This window comes from Bombus vosnesenskii, unplaced genomic scaffold (genome assembly GCF_011952255.1).
Source record: "Bombus vosnesenskii isolate JDL3184/JDL3185 unplaced genomic scaffold, Bvos_JDL3184-5_v1.1 scf7180000014105, whole genome shotgun sequence".
Classification (NCBI taxonomy): domain Eukaryota; kingdom Metazoa; phylum Arthropoda; class Insecta; order Hymenoptera; family Apidae; genus Bombus; species Bombus vosnesenskii.
Genome location: NW_022883371.1, coordinates 1,636,538 through 1,653,866, shown reverse-complemented (window position 1 = coordinate 1,653,866; position 17,329 = coordinate 1,636,538). Strand labels below are relative to the sequence as shown.

Sequence of the window (17,329 nt, the reverse complement as noted above, 5' to 3'; positions counted from 1 at the left end):
CTTGCAAATGTTGCAAACAGTTATAAGCTGTATATATTGTGAAATATTTTTTATAAGTTAATTAACATATTAATATAAATTTTCATAATAAATAATCTGTTAATAATCGAATATTCATCGCTCGATAAAATATTATTATACTCAAATATATAAATAATAGAATATTTTGATGAAGCAGTGTTCATTTGTTAGTCAAATCATAATAAATATCCATTACCTATTTAGATGAAGTTTTGTCTAAATTTCATTAAAATTGTGTTCTACCAGTTCTTATGAAAATGCTAAATATTAAATCCTAAGTAATACTTATTCTATCACGATGTCTTGTGCTTGTTTAGCTAAAACAGATTTCCTGTTTTTAAATGTCCTATACATACACTCGATACTCCATGTAATGAACGTGATGCTTATCATTAATGTCATAACATGTATACAAAGTGCATAACTTTCGCTGACATCTCTGATGTATCCTAAGATAAAAATAAAAATTGATTAACATAAAAAGTTTCCATCATATTTAATAGTATAATATATTATCGTATAATATATCTTTTTTACAATATTAAATAATGTCATAAACTAATTTTACGTCTCTACATTTTGCTCTATTCCCTCGTGAATATATGATTTTATGCATGCCCCTCTATAAGTATTAAAACCCCTGATTTCATATAAGATGTTATAATTGATTTCAATTATGAAGGGAATGATTAGTATATTAGTGTACAAATCCTACAATATTTTATCCAAAATTCGACTTATATTCTTTTACTAACTTATCATATATATATATATATATACAGGGTGGTTGGTAACTGGTGGTACAAGCGGAAAGGGGATGATTCTACGCGAAAAAAGAAGTCGAAAATATAGAAAAAAAATTTTTTTTTTAATTTTTCCATCGAGACAACGATCTACAGTGAGATCCGTTATAACGTACCGCACGCGTACCGAGCGAAAATTCAAAGTCGATTTTCTCAAAAATAAAGCTTCAAACGAACAATTTTTATTCTATATTTTCGACTTCTATATATATAAAATGTATAAAATTAAAATCCTGTATTGTATAGGATTCAATTAAATTAAATTATTAAAGACCTACCAATTAAAGGACTCAGCATTACAACGAATAAACCTTTAAATACCATAAACATCCCAAAGGCATTTGGCAGCTTGTTTAAAGGACAATATTCGGAAACGGTAAGGTTTAAATTTACCAAAGTGGCGCCACGTAGAAACCCTATTATCACGAATGTTATTATCAAAAGTACTCCTTTAGATTGCGCTGCCATAACTGAAAAGTATAATAAACAGAAATTAGAAAAAATGAAGGAACAATATTAATACTTTTGATGGTAAATATCTATTCAAAATATGCATGTAGTTTCAGTAACAAGAAGTTGCATAAAAAGAAAAATATAAAAAGAAAGATTCTACTATAAGAAAATTATCTAAATACTAGAAGAACTATAAGAAAATTGAAAGACTTATAACAAAAAAGGTGTTTGTTCATGTTTATTTTTCTATAAAAGAGCCAAGGGATACTCTAGTATCTTTAATTTTTACCTATTGTTAATGAATTTTAATTTTATTCATTATATTACATAATTCTTATGAGTGTACCACAACTCTGAAATTGTACCACAAAAGAATTATATCTAATTAAATCATGTCGACCTCACGTCAAAGCTTTTTCTAGAATCGCATAATTTTAATATGACAAGGAATCAAGATATAGATCATTTTTCTTTTTTGTAATATCAATTCCACCATGCTGTGAGCTTATATAGCTTCTGATAAAAACGGTATGTGTTACTATCTGAAAAGTTTAAAAATTTTAAGGGTGCCACTTTTGATATGTATCCTTTAATTAGAATATTGGGTTTCACAGAACCAGCGATATGTTATTTATTGCTTTAAGTTTGTTTGGGATTTGGAATGGCCGTCAGTTTATGACTCGGACGATACATATCCCTTTTTTGAGAAAGTTCGAATTGTTTACTTCCCCAAGCTGCAAAACATTAACGAGACGAAGCTTCTGGTGGAGAGAGCAACAACAAGAACACTCTTCATCAGAGCGTCGTACCGTTCGTGTGATACTACATCGTATTCAGTTTCAACAAGATCGTACAACCGTCGTGATCAGAACGTCAAACTCCTCGTGTATACTAAAAGTGCAAATAAAGTACCAAATTATACTAACACTCGATATATTCAATTTACTTCTACCTTGAGTGTTAACTGATTCGAAATTCGCGATATCAACCGATCGGTTGAATCTGACCGATCGCTATTTAGTTGAGAATTCGCATCAAAGTTAACGATAGATTATTATTAGATTGATGATTTCTATGCATTTATGGAAAATTTAAATGTGCAAAATATATATAAAGAAGTATGCTAATCATTACCAATACCTACTACGTAATTTTACATAAATGTAATTTATCAAAAGGCATGTTGCTATTCTTTCTGACTATTGAAAATATATCGATTTAATTATATTTGCTACTATTGCATTACTAATTATTGTTCTCATGCTTCTCGATATTGACATTGAGTTTCTTTGATATACAAAGTATCATTAATGGCAACGTAGAAACTTTATATGCGTATGGAGTATTTGTATGTGGAAAGAACATGGTAGATATAAATGCAAAGTACATACTAGATCGTCCAATTCCAACTAGAATACAGAAAATCCAGAAGATGGTTCTGTTCTTCAATCCCAATCTATCGAAAATGGTTGGTAGTAAAAGGCGGGCAAGAATGTCGGTGAATGCAGATATCGACAAACAAGAGGCAACTTCCGCTTTGCTCATTCCTGTCGACCAAGTTCCTTCGAAAAGTCTACCGATATCCTAAAAAATGGAGCACAGTGGAACGAAACTCGAAAAACGCGATAAATGATCGAAAAATTGATTTTGGCGTTTCACAGTTTTTTTTTAAACCCACTCTATTATTTAACTATTATTTAATTCATTTACTGCTAAGATTAGGTATATTCATTATAATATTTTGATGAAAATCGTTTTATGAAACTTTTCTATTCATAATATCATTTTCTTTTATTTATTTATGTATTTATGGTATATCACTTTATAATCCTTAAACTATAACATACATATATTAGATATGTAGTATGTTATACTCGCAACACATGATGCCGTTAGATTAATAATATTTTATTAGAAATTCTATAATCAAGTTTTTGACCATTTGTCGCGTTTTTTCGGGGTTCGCTCCACTGTGTACCGTAGCTAGGATGTTACATAAAGCATAAACGTTTTCCTACTGTGTTATATATTGCAATATTATTGTTACTATTTTTATCAATACAATATTTCTAGTTCTTATATTAAATATTTAATATATCTATTACTTTATTAACTTATTTGTACAAAGATTAAATATTTAAACGAATGCGATATTAAAACATTTTATATAAATTTCAATAGTTTTTAACAACATCCTCTGCTACGGTACCAATCATACTTAAGTTCACCTTTAAAGAATTACTTACGTATGCTAGTTAAAAAAAATGGTGTCATTAGTTTGAAGTTCGATTCAGCAACATAATATAAACTCAAACCAATAACTATGTTTAGATAGATGCCATCTTTAAGTAAGTCCAAATCAAAGGTTTCCTTTATCTTCCTAAGGTATTCATTTTGAGATTTCTTTTTTATCTTCTCCGTTTTATTATACTCCAGCATATTATTCTCGGAATCACTTGTATCACATTTAACGTCCTTCATCATTCCATTGTTTTCTACTTGTAATAACATGTCACTTCTAGTTGAATTATTTCTATGCTGTTATAAGTAATAATTGTCCATTAATTTCCTTTTTCTTTTTTTGCCTAGGTCATCGATATTTATCAAATGAGAATATTATTCAGGATCATAATACAAATTTACGAATGATAAGACTAGATATTATTAGAAACTAAACGTAATTCGTTCCAACAAATTTCCACTAAAATAGAAAGTTTTTTGCCCCATTTGTTTATTTCAATGAACACTGAATGAAAGGTATCGTCAATTTGCTAGGAGAATGGCACATTTCAAAAATTGTCAATCTTAAGATACTTACAATATATATAACAATATATATAATACAGGAACAATATAACTGCAGACCTTTACGATTCAAAGATTAGTATCTGAATTCTAAAAGTTAACAAATTTTTTCATTGCTAAATTTCCAATATTAATATTAGATAATATATTAATCTCATATATTGCTCCTTTAGGGCTCATTGATTTTTAGAGAAATGTGTGAAAAAGAAGTGCTTTACGTAATTTTACGTATGTAATTTTGACCAAACATAATGATATGTAGTATATGTATATGATATGTAATGATATGAAGTATGACATTAAAATGTTAACAATTTTATATTTCGAACTATCTATTGTAGGGAACAATAATAATAATTTACGTGTCACGCTTTCAGCAGATCGATGATACATAAGGTGCTCTTTATTTTTCCAATATCATTTAAATATAATTATATCGTTTTCATTGTAAAAAAATCAATAATTCAATTAACAAAGTTTTTCTAACAATAAGATGAAATATGTGCATATGCCGTCACTCTAGTTCTTAATTGTTTTCTATCTCCATTAGTTTGTAAACTGGGAATACTGAGTTCAAAGTTTATGAAGTTTAATATTATTGCCTGGAGTTAGAGTTGAATATTTGTTAATTTCTAAATAGAATTTTCATGGTTCATATCTTCATAAATTTGTACCCTTTATACCAATGAAATATACGTGGATTGATTTTTTTTTGAAAAATGGAATTTGAACAGAAGTTAGAATAGAATTGAATTAGAATAGAAATGAGTTAGAACAAACGTGGAGTTAGAATTCATTAATAATTGAATCATCATGGTATGAGTCAATCTTAGATGACACGGATCCTTCACTTTGATGAATTAATTGTGTAAAATGGTAAGAGTAAATGCCTGACGATGGATTCTAGATAAATGATTAAATATATATTTATTTCCGCTTAACGTGTAGTCAACCCACCATATCTTTACTGTATGAATTAACACAAACAACGACAAATGATATTTCATATTCGAATAACTAGTCGATGACAGTAAAATATTAATTTAATATTCAATTATCATTGGATAATAGAAATTTGAAGTTTTATATTTGTTTCTAAATCTATGAAGCTAATATTGTTGGATTCCTAAAATTTCTCTGATAAAAAGAAATTTAAATACAATTTTGTTCAATCATCCAATTATTCGATAATTTATATCGTTTCTTATTTTGTACTTTGAATGGTAATCGCTGCAATTTAGAAACAGAAATTAAGGAAGTGACAAATAGCATCAGCAAGGAAGTAATTCATATTAATAAACTGGACATTCATGTTTCAATTTATGATAATATTTGGTCGCACACGTTGAAAATATTACATAGAATAAAAAAATATTTGTGACAATAAAAGAGTATTATTAGAAGCTATTACATCAGTCACTTTGTTTATTAAACAGCCTCGACAAATTTTTATTCATTTTGATTGCCATAAGATGATATAAAGTGTAAAAAAATTTAACACAGTAAAAAAACGATAACTGACCAATTGTCAAAATTGTAACAAACTCCCAAGAGAAAAATTAAACAATTACTAAACAAATGATATTATATTACTTATTAATAAATATGATATATTTCACTTTCCAACATTTTGAGATGAAATGGAAAAATACAACACTACTTTAAAATGATTTAATAATTAATTATCGTTAACATGTAATTTAACAATTATAAAAATTTTCTCAAGAATTATTTTATAAACCAAATATTATTAAAAGAATGAAGAAATAGTAATTCAAATTGGCGTAAAACAAAATACTATAATATTTAAACGAAATTATATTTGAACTTATTTCTGTTTGCAGAAAGATTCATCGGTAATAGTTCCATGGAAATGTTATAAAGAGTACAAAGGTGACTTTGATGAATTATTTATTCAGCATTAAAACTCCTTTCAAGCCATTGTCAACTAATCTGTTCTTTTCTTTCATTCAATCTTCGTATAGTAGAATTACTCGAAATGCAAAACGGTGAATTGAAAGATATAATAGGATCAAAAAATAAAAATGACACGGGAATTCTATTTCAGTTAAACAATTTCAAGTGAATCTATTTCGTGAATTCGAGTGTTATTATAGTAATCAAATAGATTGATATCTCTAAATCTTTTTGATCAAATCTAATTTAACTTAGTAAATTTCTAAGTCTCCAAACCTTTAAGGTATTTTCGAAAGAAAAAAAACTTTCATACTTTAAACAAAAAGAATCGGAATTTTGCAATTCTAATTTATTTTATAGTGCAAAACTTCCTGTTTTTATATGTACATATTTGCATCACAAATTACGTTGAATTTTCAATGAGATCTAACATAATATTAAATTTCAATAGTAATATAATCTTACCTTTGTATCGGCATTTGTACTTTCAATTTCAGATTCAAATGGACGTAATAAACAAGCGCCAATAGTGGAATGCAACGCCCATCCTCCAATCACTAACATCGCTCCACGAAATCCATATGAATTCAAAAGAAGATGAATTAACTATAAGAGGAGAAAGAAACCATCGATGAATATAATTTTTATAATTATCTGAATCATACATCTATTGAAATCATTCTTATAGAAGATAACTTATCGTATTATGTATTTAGAAAGATTACAGAAAAGTCTATAGGGATATATCGTATTTCAAATCTGGTTGAAACTATTATGTGATATAAAATATGGTATAAAGAAAATATATTAAAAATGTTATATAATTAAAAATGTAACAATTAAAAACAAAAATATCTCGTACCTGAGGTACTATCATCATGGCCAAAGTTGTTCCAGCCATAGAAAAGCCAACAGCTTGTCCTCTTTTTTTCTCAAAAAATGTATTCAACGCCACGAACGCTGATGCAATGGCCAGTCCAGTTCCTAAGCCTGTCATAAGTATATCAAAATAAATTAAGTAAATATAGTAATACTTAACAACAAATGAACATAACGAGGTATATTTGTTCATTATTTGTTATGAATAAAAACATTGATTATCATTTCTTATAAATAATCGCATTAAAATGTTAGATATATTGAGTTTAAAAGATTAAAATGTTTAAAACGTTTAAAAAGTTATTAACTACATTAAGGGAAAAATTTTTCATAATATACATAAATCAAATACGAATAAAATATCTAGAAGAAATGTCAAAATGTAATTATAAGCGATCTTTAAGAAACGATTAAATTTATATGAAATTAAAATTGGGAAAACAATCGTAGAATTTGTAAAAAATGAGAATTTTTGATTTGCAAATGGATATAAATGTTAGTACATTTGTTATATAATTGTTATATAATAATAATGTTAGTACAATGATTCTTGAAATTGGAAAAGAGTGATTTTTCGTTTGAAAATAAGGCATATTACGGAAATATTATTTATACAGGCAATGGTAATATAATATGATATAATATGATATAATATAATATAATATAATATAATATAATATATTATAATATAATATAATATAATATATTATATATATTATATTATATTATATTATATTATATTATATTATATTATATTATATTATATTATATTATATTATATTATATTATATTATATTATATTATATTATATTATATTATATTATATTATATTATATTATATATATATATATTATATTATATTATATTATATTATTATATATATATATTATATTATATTATATTATATTATATTATATTATATTATATTATATTATATTATATTATATTATATTATATTATATTATATTATATTATATTATATTATATTATATTATATATATATTATATTATATTATATTATATTATATTATATTATATTATATTATATTATATTATATTATATTATATTATATTATATTATATTATATTATATTATATTATATTATATGTATTATTAATTACATATTATAAGGAAATAGTTCACGAAACAGCAAGGTATTATAAGTGTATAAAATGAAAGTAGGGCATTCCATTGATATTCCTCATATGGTTCAAATAAGAAAAACTAAGGATAAAGTAGAGAAGGTAGACAGATGTGTTAATTAATGTACAGAAACTGAACAGAATGGATGTAATCACCAAATTTGAAAGAAATAAATAGCATCGAGTTTTAAAACAAATTGCCATGTGTCACGATTGAAAACATTTAAGATAAGATCTTGACAAAGATGAAGAAGCAAAATGTATGCCAAAACTGTCGCTTTCTTTGTAGATAGTCATATATTATTCTTTATTTATTATCATTCTCTGTAATCTAAAACTACAATTACGGCAGAAACATATTAGAAATAAATGGATGAAGTACATGTAGAATTATTAATAAAACAACTTTTATTTAATAAACAAATAGAAATCAACTAAAATCTCGAAATCTTGCTTAAACTTACATTATTTTCAAGTAAAGGAATTGTAAAAGTAGCAATAGAAAAATTTTTGGATTTTAGAATTATAATTTTTAGAAAGTCGGGATAATGAAATTAATTGATTGTTAAAAAGTCTGCACATAATAAAATAAAAATCATTTTGATGAAATATATGATGTTTAAAATGTGATGTGTAAAAAACTACGTATAATTTTTATGTTGTTATGATATTTTATCTGAAAAACAAAGGTATTTCATATGCATTAACCTTATGTAAATGGTTATACATATGTATATACACGAGAGACCAATCCAGAAAAATATATATAATGTAAATATAAAATTTACGTGCAAAAACATGTAATTAGCGTATTACAATTCAAAGGCTTATCTTGTTTTCATACCTCCTAAAACACTATAAGTGCAAACAATATGGAACATGCTATTAGCTCTCGACGTCAATATCAGTCCAGTACAGCTTAAAAGAGATCCAAAGAATGCCACTTGTCGATAAGAATACTTTTTCAATAGCGGTCCTATTAAGAGACCTAAATTATAATCAAACAAAAAAGAATTACAATAAAATAAATTAAATTTATTATGGTAAACTTAATTTAAATAAAAAATACATAAAATATAATTATTTTATAGATCAACATACGGTATAATTAAATATCAGAAATCACTCTAATGACAATTATTTATGAATTATTAATGAAAAAATTTATGTTTTCTAATGTAGAAAATAACACTATATATATTTTATAATTACTCGTAATTATAAAACAACAATTGGCGTTATATGTAAACAAATTATATTGTATTTAGATCTATTTGCGTATTTCCTTAATACCTGAGAAATTAACAATAGCATCAAGAATGCTCATTATGAATGACGCTCCTGTGGAGTCAATTTCAAGTTCTATAAAGAGGTCGTGGAAAAGGAGTCCAAACGAGGGATCCAAAGATCTTAAAGAAAGCTGAAAACCAAATTTCTAAAATTATGTATTACATATTTTCTGTGTTAAGGTAATTATCATAAAAGCGTCACTTTAGTTTTGTAGATTTGAATAAAAATGTACATGTAAATATTCATCACGTTGAATAATTATCAATCTCCTATGCATATTGGGAGTTTTTTATACATTTTCAGTACTACTAGTGCATGCGCACTTTTATTAATATTTTTAAAGTGATTTGGCGCGATTATATTATGTAACATAAATATATTTTAATGGAGAAAAATAAATATTCAAAATAAAAAGAATAATTTTTTTTACTATTATTATTTATACTTATACTCCGAAATATTGATATTCCTAACTAATTTATTTATTCAAATTTGTGCGATAACTTTTACGCCATTATTAAGATGTACTCATTCTTAACTAGAAAGCTGGAAGGATACACAATCGTATAATATCCAAATTATATTTGTAAATGAAAAGTCGATCATATTGTTGATACAGATGTTTTTAAAATAAACAAGATAGCCAAATATACAACAGCTCTCAAAGATATTCGAACATTTACTATAAAATTTTTTTGTGGATACATTATTATGAGCGTTATACGAAACTCGTTGATACTTTATTGGCATTATAATGAGATACCACTATCGTGATTAGAATAGTAAAATTTGAAACCAATTCGCAAATGTATATAGAAATTACAATACATTTATGACAAATATATATATATATGCACATTTAGTGGAAGATTGATGCGCTGCATAAATAGTAATTTTAAGTATACAATTAGTGCTACAAATGATCTCACTACATGTTGTAGTTTACTAATATACTGAATAACTGGCTATACGAGTACTTCGGTCATCTTTGTGAAGTATATGCTTCTAATTAAATATTTTTCAACTTTTACATATTTTCTATATATGTATTATCAGATCCATTTCAAATTTTTCCAATATAATCAGAACAGTCGTGTCTCGTTATAGTTTTAATGTCATTTCAAGATTTTTTGTCTAACATATGTATGTATACATAAATAGTTTTTAAAAATGTTCGAATATTCGTACATAGTTTTAAATAATTAGTACATAGTAATTAATAATTAAATATTTAGTACATACATAATATATGTATATTAAACAACATAGTATATAATAGCTACTAAATGTATCTTCATATAATACTAAAGTCAACACCATGTAACATTAATGCAACAAAATTGCACGAAGTAACCCAGGGCTAGCGCAATTTAGAAAATTTTGCGCAGCCTGAATACATATTCAAATCTTACACTTAAATTTTACAACGAGGAATTATTTATTTACAATTTCTGTTACATATTATATATTTTTTACAAGCAGTTTTTTAAACAAATCCAAGTAATATTTTTTCGCATGCATAATTCGTTTTCAAGGGGCAACAAATTCAATGAAAGTAGAAAATCTGTAATCATGATTTTTGCAACAAACTATTGATGTAGTTTAATTTCTCTAAAAAGTACATTGCTCTGATAGCGCCTGGATTTTTTTTATCTAAAGTAGTTTCCAGGATATGAGATACTTTATGGAGTTACACTGAACCTTTATGATTTTTCTCACTCCTTTAAACTGAATCAACGCTACTAAAAAAAATGTGTTGCATCTGTTAATGGTATCATCATTCTGTAAAAAGTTAATCGAAATCGATGTTTTTTAATTGGGTAATTTTTGTAGACCGCGGGGTCTCTCAAAACACGGGGCCGAATTCCGGCGAACGCGCTGAACCTACCTTGCGTCGCCCCTGAAGTTACCTATCAATGAGATTTATGAAACTAAAAGCACAAAGGTGGTAAGTCGATTTGTTTGCGTTACTTATTTTAATCGCATAAACTGTGAGCTCATTAGCGACTACTTTGATTTATACAGCACACAGTTGTTGTGTGAGTTATACATTGTGGTATTCGCGTACAAAAGCTCTAGTACTCTGGGGCACATGAATATCTGTTTTTCGACACTATTAGTCTAACGTTTTTATGAGTACTCGCAGAGCAATAATGAATTTTGGTACAATCGCAAAACATGTGAGATTTACAGGTTAAAGTGGGTCCCGAACCATCAGAGGTCGCGCTGAAATAAACACATATAACTACGAATAAATCGATTTGTAGAGGTGCCGGCTGAAAAAGCAAATCGATTTGATAACAAAGATATAATGATATCAGAATTAGTAGATATCAGAATCTAGAAAAAATAGGTTACTAAGACTTCAAACATATATATATATATATATATATATATATATACATTTATATACAACTAAAACGGAAAGTTCATGCATAGCGGCTTACAAATATATTTATGTATAGTGCGCATATTTATGTTCATAAATACATATATAGTAAATTTTTATCAATATATTATGTAATATTCTTATGTAATGCCTTATGATAAGAATATATTATGTAACATAACATATTTTGAAATTTCATTCGCGGTGTAATGAGACACGACATTTATAACTATACATATTGGTAGAAACGAATCTGAAAATGTATATAACATATATGCATACAACGACTTATACAAACATACATTTCGTAGTTTGAACAAAGTGTTGCACAAAGTGTTTGAACAATTAATCATATTAGTAACCCATAATATGTACTGAGAATATCTTTAGCATGAATTATATGTTTAAGGCCATCGTTTATGTTACATACTAATTTTTCACTAAATGGAAATATACATTTGTAACAAACACACATTTAATTTCCACATACATTTTCAGATTTGTTTTATATTTTTATATTTTATCGATATAATTACGATAGTCGTGTTTCAGTACAATACAGGTAAAATCTCAAAAAGTTTTGTACAACACGCATAATATACCCATAGAAATCTTTGGTACTGAAACCCAAAGAACAATTATAAGTAAATATTATTACCGTGATGAGACTACTGCCAAGGCAAACGAGCCATCCCCAACCGCCATCAAGCCCTTTCTTCTTCTTGTCACCAGAATTCATCTTGTTTGCTTCCAACTATTTTTCCACATATGAACGAGTTACATGCAAGAACTGTCAGGAATCTAACCGATATCGTGCAATACGTGTAGTAAAATGAACTTGTCGCGATCATACGCTGATTATTCCATATCCCAGAATAGTTTAGTCACCGCCTCTTTATTCACTGCTCAATGATCCGATACGTAGTCTGGTAGGCCGGCTCGATGTTTCTATCACTTCTTGCTTCGATTAAGTACTGGCAAGTTACTGCAATGCCATCTCGAACCGATTCGTTTCACGTTTGCCCCTCTTTGTTCTATCAGCCCATGGAAAAATACGAGTTACATCCTTTTGTAGGACTCATAACAAGAAAATAATTTCATATGAAACGGTATTAATATGGATTGGTGTCTCATGCGATTCAAGGAATGAAAAATATTGCGAGTCTGCAGCTAACATTACTTATGTGGAGAGGACATTTTTTTACAGGTACATTCTTCAAGAATGCATTCGTAATACTAATGCTACTAATGCTATTTCTTCAATTGCTTAATCTACGTAAATTTTTATTATTTCATTTTATTCTTATTTATCTTTTATTTCATTATTATTTTATTATATTATGTAAATGTATGTAAAAGAAGTGTGAAGTGATGTATAGAATTAAAGTAAATACAAAGCAGAGGTGAGAGTAAATTATTTGTAAAAGCGTAGCACATAGTTTGTTAGAAATACAATATTATCTTTCGTGTTAATTACTATATTTAATTTAAGAAAATATTTCTCAACTGCAACCATTATTTTCAGAATTTGCAAGAACCATTAAGCATGTTCTCTTTTTTCCATTCATAAATAAATATAACGAAATATTAATAGACGTAATAACCAGACTGTGGATTTTTATGCATTTACAGGAAATTTGAAAATACAAAAATGCACGATACATATGTAAAATATAATAAATAGAAATGTTCGATAACGTGTTATGCATACTTAAAATATCGAATAACACCTTCTATTTCTTTCGCTATGACTATATCGTTCCTAGCAAAATGATTAATTAATTGTTCATTTGAGCAGCTATACAAATAATCACATATTCGCTCCATGAGAATATACATATATAATAGTTATCTTATGATCGGTAATGATCCGTACAATTTTAAAGTCCATTACTACAATTATACTCCTTCGTGTACACGTTCATTTGTTTGTAACTTTTATTTATTTCACCTTTCAAGTCACATTTTATACTGTACACACGTGTAGAAATGCAAATAAGACACTCTTGTTACACAGCAAGTTATTATAAGATAATTATAACTCGTGATACTTACATTTTATATTATAATTGCTATGAAAACAATCATGGAAATTTCAGTCTAATAAATATAATTACGTGTTACTTAAGTTGGACATTTTGCTCCTTCGCGGGAAAGTACTAGACAGCAGACAGAAAATAACACCTTTATTTCTTTTTAGACGAGTTGAACTGAATTTATATATATTTTTTATAGACATAAAATTTGACATATCATATTTTGAATTTAAGTTTCGATCATGCGTAACAGTTCAGGTTTTATATCTCTTATAAAATTCCATAGATCACAGGTGTTCCAAAAATGAAACTTGGAAGTGAATTGGGAACACGACAAGTAAAAAGGTTAGATCTCTTATCTATAGTGATTGGCTGCTTAAATATCTGAAATATACTATGTACAATTATAACTAAGTTACATACATCAGCATAGTTTCTAAACAGCACAAGAGAAACGAACGTTTTTATAAAAACTCATAGATTCATTGAAACGTTGATGCGTACATAGTAACATAGGCACATGACGTTGATTGTTAATATGTAAATGCGCAGAGTTCTCTATCTCAATTTCCGTTTTATTTAGATTTTATATTTTGATATTCGTTTCCCATCATTTTCACAGTTCAAGGTGACAGAAGAAGAAGAAAAACAACGAATGATCTTTAATATCGTAAACAATTAAGCGAGAACAAGAATGATAAAGGTTTTTTAAGTAACTTTGAAGTATTTTGAAAGAGACACAGTATTCCTCCAATGACACGTAACCGCAGGAAATCGATCGCGAAATATAAAACGGATATCCAGAGGATTTCAAGCATAGAATGGTTATACTATTAGTAGAAAGAATTTTTGGTGAATATCAAAGTTCCAGCCCGAAACATAAATATATTTGAATGTGTAAAGTAAAAAATTAAATTTTTAATTTATATACAATTTCTAACAATAAGTTTAAAGAACTAGCATCAAACTGATGTTATCAGAATTTGAAGAAAATGCAATATTATCTACAGCAATAACACAATTATTGTACATAGTACAAATTATTTGTTATAAACATAAATTATCTAAGAGTAGCAATTACAAATATACTCATAATACGCATATTACGTTATTTAATTACACCATCTTTAATGCATATGCAAATTGACAATATATAATGTGCATTCATTAGTGATAATTTTGATGTATCTTTAAGGTTAACATTTTATAAACGTTAATTTTAAATTGTACCAATATAATACTGATAATTATCCTATCTAGTTCTGATAGCTTTATAAATATACTGATATTTCAAAATTACCACAATATATCTTTATCCAAAATTTTAATTGAAGAATGGTCGAATGTTTCGAAACATAAAATGCGCTTACTATAAAATTTGTCGTATTAATATCATTCATTTATTACAAAAATTAGTACTTATATATAATATTAATATACGTTATGAATTAACTTACTTACGTATTTTAAAATTATAGCTTTATCCTATAGCTTTAAATACACAACTTTTTGATCTTTTACCATCCACACAATTAGGCTTTCAGTATGTTAATTAAACAATACAACCAGGCAGTATGTTAAAAAAAAAAATGAAACAAAAATAAAAGTAATCACATAATGTATCCATTTTGTTAATTAATATTTCTAAATCCAATATTTTCGTTAATCTTTGTGTTTGATTAATATAAAATAAAAAACGTCAATCTCTTAGTAACGATCCTTTTGCACTTAAATATAAGCAAACAAATGATGTCGAATAAAATAGAAAGTTCCAACATGATCATTATGTTTACTATGATAAATGTTGAATGATATTAAAAAATATTGGAAGAATAAAATAGATTCAATAAGATAATTACTATTGTAATTTTTGTAATTAATGAAAGATTTACTTCATAAATGTTTATCAAACATTTTTTAAATAATATTAAAAGGTTTTTAATTATTTCCTATGAAAAATATGCAAGTTAAAAAAAGGTATTTTGAATATGATGAATTATCTTTCTTTCAATATTCAATGTACCTTTCGTACAATAACAGTCGAGATCGGATGTACGAAAATGTTAAATAGATTCTCTGGAATTTTTCAATCTTTAAAAATATTAAAACTTTTCAATTCTTAATATAATCATGCGCCAAGAACTTAAATATAATTTTTGTTACCTTTTGGCAATAATATCTCCTATAAGTAAAATTAATATCAAACGAATGTCAATGTAGATAGTACAAAAATATGATGTTTCCCCTTCTCTTAATTTACTTTATAATATGATCTTAAAATTAGAAATTTATTTCTTTATGTCTCTTATTTAAACTTAATCTATTCTTATTATCTTACAAAATTCAAGATCGTTTTAAAAGGACCATATTTCTCTTAATGTACTGTATAAAGTATGCCAGTTTACGTCACATAGAATTAACGTTGATTCAATGAATTAATTCAGTGAATCTCTGAGGGCCAAATATTACGTAAAATAATAATCCAAGAAAATGTGCAAATTGTACACCGTATTAAACACATATCCGCAATTTTATCATAACATTTTCACTATTATAACGTAATATGAAGTCAATTGTCCAAAAAACATAAATTAAGCTAAAAGAAAACGCGTACTTACAAGGACAGTTCAGAATATAGAACAGATACATATTGATAATCGTATTCGGTCTCAAAAACTCGTGTTTCCATTAAAAATATAACCAGAGTCGGACGAAAGAAGCAGTTCGTCCTATTGTCCATATTTCACCACAGAATTGTATATTTTTCGCACACAAATTTCGTCTTCCCGTTTTACGGATCGCGTTCACTATGAATGATCATGAACAGATGCCATCCAGGATGGTGAACATCGAATGTCGCGTACTGAAAAGTCTTCGTAATGTCACACACGTCCTTTTTCACTGCTATGTTTATCGTAGTTCGTGATAAGTGAATACACTGGAGGAAGATCGTTCGACAACGAGAAGGAACGAAAGCCCGAAGCGGAGCAGACACAAGAGATTACCGATATCTCGTTATTCTCGTTTGACCACGATCACTGCTGCCTCGCATTCGTTTCGTCGCGTTTCGCGGCTAGTGTGCAGGCGATCAGTCGATCCAACCTTGGTTTCCCCGAGTGTCACTTCTTCGTTGTTCTCCGTTTCCCGAATCGCAGCCGATTTTTATTATACTCGGTCTCGGAACTGACTGTCTCGTTGCATCGTGCACACCTCGTTCTATTACGTGAACTTCGTCCGAGTGCGACACTGTACGCGCGTGGTGAGATCGATTTTCGCAGCATTACCGGCGGAATGTGCATTGACGTTGACAAAGCTTTACGTTCGAACATCCGCGTCAATATCGCCGCACGATATTGTTTCATTTTGCATTTAATAGAAACACGCTTCTCGTAGCGGTCATTTACACACCAAGGAATTTAAATCAAAAACTGAATCGATTTAGGCTAAAATGAAGATACACACATATTGTTTGGAACGGTGATAACAATGATGGATTGATTACTAATGATCCTTCTTCTTCATAATCATGAATCATTTCTTTCTTCCTGCTCCTTTCTAACTTTTTTCGTTCTCTCGAACGAGAACGAGTAAAG

At 27.4% G+C, this 17,329-nt stretch overlaps 1 protein-coding gene across 4 annotated transcripts; it reads right to left on the bottom strand.

Annotated features, from left to right (window-relative positions):
- Positions 1 to 266: 266 nt before the first annotated feature.
- LOC117239598 (monocarboxylate transporter 2-like) lies at positions 267 to 16,993 on the bottom strand. 4 transcript variants are annotated; one of them, XM_033505309.1, is made up of 10 exons: positions 16,355 to 16,990; positions 12,359 to 12,734; positions 9,315 to 9,441; positions 8,866 to 9,009; positions 6,862 to 6,989; positions 6,465 to 6,605; positions 3,524 to 3,815; positions 2,669 to 2,824; positions 1,103 to 1,294; positions 267 to 470 (listed from the first exon to the last, which is right to left on the bottom strand). In XM_033505309.1, exons 2-10 carry the CDS (start codon positions 12,437 to 12,439, stop codon positions 307 to 309), a joined length of 1,425 nt encoding a protein of 474 aa, XP_033361200.1. In that variant the 5' UTR covers positions 12,440 to 12,734; positions 16,355 to 16,990; the 3' UTR covers positions 267 to 306. The 4 variants fall into 4 exon arrangements, with proteins under 4 accessions (XP_033361200.1, XP_033361202.1, XP_033361203.1 ...); XM_033505311.1 differs by lacking the exon at positions 8,866 to 9,009 and having other exon boundaries at positions 16,355 to 16,993; XM_033505312.1 differs by lacking the exon at positions 3,524 to 3,815 and having other exon boundaries at positions 2,669 to 2,861; positions 16,355 to 16,992.
- Between the last annotated feature and the right edge of the window lie 336 nt (positions 16,994 to 17,329).